This window comes from Chrysochloris asiatica, unplaced genomic scaffold, assembly GCF_000296735.1.
Source record: "Chrysochloris asiatica unplaced genomic scaffold, ChrAsi1.0 scaffold00013, whole genome shotgun sequence".
Classification (NCBI taxonomy): Eukaryota; Metazoa; Chordata; class Mammalia; order Afrosoricida; family Chrysochloridae; genus Chrysochloris; species Chrysochloris asiatica.
The window spans coordinates 19,882,605-19,891,042 of NW_006408531.1; the positions used below are offsets into that span (position 1 = coordinate 19,882,605).

General features: G+C 39.1%; 1 protein-coding gene across 1 annotated transcript in view; it reads left to right on the forward strand.

Annotated features, from left to right (window-relative positions):
- Positions 1-8,438, forward strand: part of VNN2 (vanin 2) — a 26,941-nt gene that overhangs the window by 10,968 nt on the left and 7,535 nt on the right. Inside the window, exons 4-6 of the mRNA XM_006834721.1 lie at positions 2,155-2,443; positions 4,096-4,469; positions 5,491-5,661. Coding sequence (XP_006834784.1) covers positions 2,155-2,443; positions 4,096-4,469; positions 5,491-5,661 — 834 coding nt within the window. The remainder of the gene's footprint in view (positions 1-2,154; positions 2,444-4,095; positions 4,470-5,490; positions 5,662-8,438) is intronic.

The following is an 8,438-nucleotide window of genomic DNA, read 5'->3' on the forward strand; positions in this document are numbered from 1 at the left end:
AACAACAATCTTTATGGGAGCAGACTGCCAGGTCTTTCTATCACGGAGCTGCTGGAGGTGTTTTTGACAATTTCTTTTCATATATGAAGATAACTCAAAAAGTATTGCTGCAACATCATAGCAACCTTTATTTAAAATATCAATATGTGAAGCTATTATTTCTCAGTATATAACTTCCATCTAGGTTTATCCATGTATGAAGGTGGTATTTCCATCTCTCTAACCATTCACTGTAGGATAAGCTCTGGACTGCTAACCATAGGGCTGGGAGTTCAAACCAGCTGCTCCTTGGAAACCCTATACGGATTCACTTTGAGTCAAAACTCATTTGGTGGTACTTAACAACACTTCCTGAAAAAATTCTACATTCTTCAATTTACACCACATCAAAAAGGTAATTTTGGCACCCTCTATGAACTCAAAATACCTTCAAAGGAGCTCTGGTAGCATAGTGGTTATGAGTTGGGCTGCTAATCTCAAGGTCAACAGTTTGAAATGACCAGCAGTCCTGTAGGAGAAAGATGAGGCTTTCTGCTCCTGTAAGATTTACAACCTTGGAAACCATTTGCAGGGTGACTATGAGTTGGAACTAACTCCACGGCTTATGACCACCACCACCAAGGACTCAAGTCATGTTCTTTTTTAGTGTTCTATGGGTTTTGAGACAAAAAGAAGCGTGAAGAGGTAAGATCATGGCTGTAGGGTAGATGGGTTAAGGTTTTCCAATAAAATTGTTATAGAACAGCCTTGCTACATTTGACAGATGAACAGGTACATTTTCAAGATGGAAAAAATTCCTCAGTAAAATTTTCCTGGTCTTTTCCCCACCAATGCAGCTTTGCATTTTCTTCACACTTAATAACAAAACCCCATGACCATATTGTGTCCTTTGAGAAATCTATCAAGATGACTCCTTTGGAGTCAAAATACAGTTGCCTTAACCATCTGAGTGACCTCTCTGCCTTGAATTTCACTGGCCCAGCAGATCCCCTCCCTATAAACGACATCATGAAAAATAAAGAAAACATTGACGTTATCAAGGATTTCATTTTACTTGGATCCACAATCAATGCTTATGGAAACATCTGTCAGGAAACCAAATGTATTACGCTGGACAAATGTACTGTAGAATACCATTTTATGAAGCTATTGACCCTGATTATCATATTAGGTTAGACTTTATTGTTGTTATTAAGTGCCGTTGAGTTGGTTCCAACCCATAGTGACCCTGTATACGGTTTCCGAAGAGCCGCTGGTGAGCTTGACCTGCCGACCTTGCCATTCAAACCAACCTTGGAGTCCAGCGTATTAACCCACAGCACCACATTAGGACTCCTAGGTTAGATAAGTATTTCAAATTTACCTAGAAGGATCATGTAGACTAAGAGAAAGCATTCCTCTCCAACAGCACTTCTAAAGCCAGGTAAGAATTTCTAAGATAGCGTTCCTCATTCTTTTAACAGATATTTACTGTTTCTAGATATCAGAGATTTATAGAAGAGTAATACATGTCTTTAAATTCAAGAAACTGATAATCCTTTGGAGTGTATGGGGAAATCTTCATCTCCTAATTGCTGTTGTTATTAAGTGCTGTTGAGTTTGTTCCAACCCATAGTGATCCTGCATAGGGTTTCTGAGAAGGGGTTGGTGAGTGTGGATAGCTGACCTTGTGGTTCAAACTTTGCAGTCCAGTGCATTAACCCACAGCACCATACCAGCTCTCCTTGTCTCCTAATTAAGACCGAGAAAAAAGGAAGAATAGGAGGGAAGGAGAAAGGCCGGGATAGAGAAAGACATGGTACAGATATATGTTGCATATACCTCCACTTGTTGTTTTTGTGAAGTGCCGTCAAGTCACTTTCAACCCATCGCCACCCTGTATAGAATTTCCGAGGAGCAGCTGGTGAGCTTGAATCGCTGACCTTTAGACTCAAACAGCTTTGCAGTCTGGCTCATTAACCCACAGCGCCACACCAGGACTCGTGGTTTCCTTGAAAATTGACTCCAAATCATCAAATGTATTCATCTCCCATGTGAGAGATTTCCTGCTGATGACTGTGTCTAACATCAAGTCGATTACTAGCTTTGCAGAATTAGGAGTCACCTCTTCAACAAACAAATGTTTACTGCTTTTAATCTGTGCATTTTTTGTAGTACCACCTCTACCAAGAGCGTCAGTTTGATGTCCCTCAAAAGCCGGAGTTGGTCACTTTCACCACCACCTTTGGAAAGTTTGGCATTTTCACTTGCTTTGATATACTCTTCCATGACCCTGCCGTGACCTTGGTGAAAGATTTCGACGTAGACACCATACTGTTTCCCACAGCTTGGATGAATGTTTTACCCTTTTTGACAGCTATTGAGTTCCATTCAGCTTGGGCAATGGGAATGAGGGTTAATCTTCTTGCAGCCAATATACATCACGTCAGCCTAAATATGACAGGTAATTCATGACAGGGTGATGTTTGCAGCTTATATGAGGAAGCTTCAGAAAGTTCTTGGAACAATTGCATTACCTTTTAATTTAATTTCCCTTCGAACTTTTTAAAGCTCCTTCTGAATGCAGGGAAATGAATGTTTCTCCAATGACACGTCTTAATGTTTTGTTGCTTTTGTTGGGATTCCTAACTGCCATCTTCTTACCCTCCACCCTCAAAGCTAATGCTTGATTATAGCAGCAATAGTAGTGCTAAGAATTTCATGTGTATTATCTTCACAGCAACTCTATATGATGGATTTATACCAATTTTACAAAATATAAAACAGAATCACAAAGAATACAAATAACTTTCCATAGGCCAAATGGCAAAGCAGAGATGTGCTCTGAAACACAACATAAGATAGCTTCAAAAAGTTCATGGAAAAATTCCCTGATTTTTTCATCGCATTTTCTCATGAACTTTTTGAAACCCCTTTATATTGTAGCAAAGGATGTGTGTGGGGGGTATATTATGGAGCTGCTGCTGTGTAATAAATTACCACAAAAGTCAACGGCTGAACACAATCAACACTTTTCATGTCACAGATTCTGTCGGTCAGAAATTTGGGGTGGCATACTAGGTGGTAGTTCTGTTGTTGTTAAATGTTGTTGACTCATAGAGACCCTGTATAGGGTTTCCAAGGAGCGACTGGTGGCTTTGAACTGCTGAACTTGAGTTTATCCATCCAGTGCTTATCCTACAATACCACACCAGGAAAGTTGCAGACTAATGGAACCTGGGTCTATCGTCATCTGAAGGTTTGAACTGGAGCTGTAGGACTTGCTTCAAGAATGGCTCACCTATATTGCTATTGGCAAGAGTCCTCAGTTTCTTGACATTTGGGTCTTTCCATAGAGTTGTGTGGCGTATCCTCAGGACAGGGCAGCTAACTTCCTCAAGAGCAAGATTCTTTCTTGAATGAGGGAAGCCAGGTTGCTTAGTCACACACTGTTGTTGTCACCATGTTTTATTCATTGGCTATGAGTCACTAAGTCCAGCCCATACTCAAGGGTACAGGAATGAGATTTACTTTTTGAAAAGAGGAATGTTGAAGAATTTTTGGACATGTTTGAAAACCACCACAATGGGGTACAAGAGAGAATTTTACATTTTGTTCTCCCTACCTTTTGGTCGCTGAGTTTGAACTGACTTGATGGCACTGAACAACAGCAACAAACCTTGAAGGAACTCTGGAATGCAAAGATTTTTATATTTAGTTTAATTTTCCATAATGTTACTATATAGTTTTATTATTTTAAACATTATTTAAAATGAGACTATCAATTCTCTAGTTTAATCTCATCTAATAGAAAGTATGAGTCCTGGTGTGGTGCTGTGGGCTAATGAGCTAGACTGCACAGTCAGTTTGAACTGCAAGGTTTGTGGTTCAAGCTCACCAGTCACTCCTTGGAAACCCTCTAGATGGTCGCTATGGGTTGGAACCAACTTAAGTGACGGCACTTGACAACAACAACAACAATAGAAAGTAGTTAGATGTTCCATGAAGCTAAAAGCCTGTATGCTATCTCCTTGTGACTAAAATAGTTAACATGATCACATGCCCAATTCTGATGGGAAAACTGTGATTTTTTAAAGTCTTGTGTTCCTTCCACAGGGAGTGGTATCTATACACCACACTCTCCCAAAGCATATCATTATGATATGGAAACAACAGATGGAAAGATCCTCGTTTCAGAGATAGAGTCACGGCCCCGATTCTCTCCTGTATACCCACCAGCCATAAATTGGAATGCCTATGCCAAGGCCATCAAACCATTCCCAATACAGAAGAAAACTTTTGGGGGCTTGGTTTCCCGTGATGAGTTCAACTTCACAGAACTTTATGAAAGTGCGGGAAATCTTACAGTTTGTAAAAACAAGCTCTGTTGTCATCTAAGCTACCACATGTTAGGAAAAGAAGAGAATGAAGTCTACGTTCTAGGAGCTTTTACAGGACTTCATGGACGAAGGAAGAAAGAGTACTGGCAGGTAATCTCAGCTCAGGTGAAAGGATTTAGTTAGATGTTGTTGGATTCTAGGGTTAGGTTTTCGTATTTGTCCCAGCATACCAAGTACTTTTTTCTTGAAATGATTGCATGCACTGACATTTTTACACATGTACACACATGAACACACACAAAGCAGGGCTGAGCAGAAATGTGCTCTGAAACATAGTATTATACTAGCAAAACATGACAGAGTGCTATTGATCTGCTGCTGTGTAACAAATTACCGTAACAATTAGTGGCTTAAAACAAAACACACATACTATGGGATGAATTGCATGACATTTGTAACCATTGTTAATATAACAGGAATGCTTGCTTTGAGCAATTTAAAAAATAATAATAATCTAACCATGTGCTGAACAGGTCACCTTATCTAGCTTTACTGACGTGTCTGAATATAAACTATTTTATTTTAATTCTTGAAACAAAAAGTAAATAGGATGTCAGTTTTATCTTAGTTTTTCTTATAATCAGATATCTTAGTCTTCTTATTCCCGTCAAAGGAAAAGTTTTAAAACTATGAACTTTTTATATAGTATTGGCTATGAGTCTATATTTTCCTATAGTTTTTCTATAGTTACTTCTCCTAAAGAAAATGGTATGTTGATCTAAGAGAAAGAGAGAACAATGATATGCCAGATCACCTTTCAAAGAGTAGTCCAAATTTTAATCATCCATTTGATTCAGTTCTACTATTGACCAAAGACCTCCATTCCCTTGGACTCAATGCCAAACTAATGATTTCAGTCTAAACTGGCTTCTATTTCTCAATTCACTTATTATCCAAGATTTTTTTTCTCAAATCATTTGCCATTTTCAGTAAAGCTGATAATTATTTTTTTAAAAAAGAAAAGAAAACAGAACAAAAGCATGCTCCAAATCCCATTATCAAATGGCAAAAGCAAATAATTACCTTGCTATATTAAAAACTATGTCAACAGTCCTAGTACTAATAACATACTCAAAAGGCATTGCATTTTGCTTCCATCTGTCCCACATAGGTATGCACAATGCTGAAATGCAAAACTACAGATTTGACAACTTGTGGACAGCCGGTAGAAACTGCTTCTACAAGATTTGAAATGTTCTCCCTAAGCGGTACCTTTGAAACAGAGTATGTTTTTCCTGAAGTGTTACTTAGTAAAATCCATCTGTCACCTGGAAAATTTGAGGTAAGAGAATATTAAGAGTTTTTTTTTTTCCCCCTCCAGTTTGTGTTTTCTCTGAAACCAAGTAAAACAAATGATATACGGTATCTCTCTATTAGTTAACTTTTGCTGTGTAATAACCAACCTCAAAACTTAATGGTTTTAAAAACCATATGTTTAGCCAAGATAATTTTAGATTGGCAATTTAAATGGGGTGTAGATAGATAACGAAACACACTGAACTGACAGCCAGAAGGTTTGTGGTTAGAGCCCACCAGCTGCTCTGAGGAAAAAAGATGAGGCTTTCTCTCCCACAAAGATTTAAAAAGCCTCAGCAACCCTATGCAGGGTTGCTATGAGTTGGAACTGACCGGACCACACTTAACAACACAGCAGCAGGTAAGCTGTTCTGGTCTGGGGTGGGTTCAGTTGATCTTGACTAGGCTTGTTCATGCAACTGCCATCAGCTGGTGCCTTGGTTGGGCTGGTTACTTTGGGGGTAGCCTTGGGTGGGCTAGAATGATTAGAGCCACTTTCTCCAAGTGGTCATTTTCCTGCAAACCTAGGTTTATCACTTGCAAATGGAAAGATGTCAAGAGCACCAGGAGGGAAAACTACAATAGACACATTCTTTTTTTTTTTTGCCCCCAAGGTTTTTATTGTGGATTGAGTGAAAGTTTACAGAGCAGATCATCAGTTTTACATTCAACAAATCATACACCTTGTTTCATTATAATGATTATATCCCCCCTGTGTACCATCAGTTAACAGTATTTCTCTCTATTCACTTTAGCTTTTTTTTTTTTAAACACTCAGGCATGTATAATAATTTATACCACCAAAGGGCATATTCTGAAAATGTGCTTCCTGGCCACCATCTTACATTCTTTTCAAGTCTCTGTTTGCCCTGTGTTTTCAAATATCTCATGGACCAAAGCAAACTACATGTGGAACAATACAGATCTAAGAAGAGGGGTAAATAAATAAGGCAGATCTCTCTATAGGGAAAGATACAAAATTACATTGTAAAGTGACATGGAAACAAGAAAGCTGAGTGTCTGGGGTTATTTTTGAAGCTTGCAGAAAGTGATACTAAAGTGAGGCTACTTGGTTAGAAAAACATGGTAAGATATTTAAGATATTTAAAACCTTTGAACTTGAGCTTGAAGCTACATTTATTAAAGAATATTTGTTTATTTAAATTTTTCTTTGATCACATGTAGAGCCAAAGAGAACATCACATGTGTTTCATAAATGATAGTGGCAGTAAACAATTAATTAAAAAAAATTCAGCTGCTCTAAAATTATGATTAATAGTCTCTAAATTTACATGCTAGTAGACGCGTGCAACACATACACTGCTAGTTTAATCATTAATATCTTCTTTCAATTGTGACAAACAATAGCATGGGTCCAGCACCTAGGACAAAATATTTGCATGTTCTATAAATGAAATGTAGAAGTCAAGTTAATGTATCCATTGTATAGAGCAAGGGAGTCTTTAAACTTTAGATTACCTTCAATGGGAGAGGATGGAAAGGAAATCACTGGCTAGAAGATGATGGTGGTGTGTCATGGAGTCGGCCCTGACTCATAGAGGCTCTGTACAGTGTTTCCGAGGCTATGAATCTTTATGGGAGTAGAAAGTCTCATCTTTCTCCCTCGGAACTTCTGGTAGTTTCGAACTGCTGACCATGAGATTAGCAGCCCGACTCGTAACCACTACACTACCACAACTCCTTCTGGCTAGAAGATAGACATATTTTAACTTGGATGAAAGGAAAGGCAATATACAATAAGAGGCAGGTTGGCAGAAAATGATGGAGGCAGGGTACGCAAATATGTGGCACCAATCATTCCTCCCACAACGTACTATTCCACCAGGTTGAGTGATTCATTGAAATTGACGCACAGAACTTAAAGATAATACTAATAATTATGGGTTTTATTAGGGAAGTTAACAGATTACAATTTAGGGTGAAAAATGCTTAGGACAGTTGTTCAGACAGCTGCTGATAAATGCCTATAGGACATACCACTCCACCATAAGCCTGAGTCGGCTCGAGCTCCATGGATCAGCAAACCTAGCTCTCCCACCTAAATGGCTGGAGGTACCCTACTCTACAAGCAAGCTTTCAGCCCAAAGTCACTCAGCTACACTTGCTCTGTGGGCTGATGCGATAATTCAGATTTAGTGTCAACTTGATTGGGCCAGGATTCTCAGTGGTTTGGCAGTTGAGATGTAGCTAGCTCCATTGATGTGATTTGATGTGATAAACCAATAAGAGGATTGTTGTTGTTGTTAAGTGCTGTCAAGTTGGTTCCAACTCATAGTGACCCTGTATAGGGTTTCCAAGGAGCGCTTGGTGAGTTTGAGCTGCTGACCTTGGGGTTAGCGATCCAATGTGTATCCAACAGGACAGGGTGGGCCACACCATCCTTAATTGCATCACCATCCTGCTCTGAAGAAGATTCCCAAGGGTCTGGCATGCAACATCTATTATCTAAAAAAGATAAAATAAGAGAGATTTGAGAACGAAAAGAGGGACCTGCTACCACCAAGGAGTCCTGGTGTGTCCCTGTGGGTTAAAGTACTAGTCTGTAAGGTCAGTTTGAACCACAAGGTCAGTAGTTTAAAGTCACCAGCCGCTCCTTGGAAATCCTATACTGCGTCCCTATGAATCAGAACTGGCTCAACAGCACTTAACAACTTTAACAACTACCACCAAAAGGGAAAAACACACTCAGCATTTCTCAAGAGTAAGTCAAGAGGGAAGAATGTACTCAGAATTTCTCAAGAG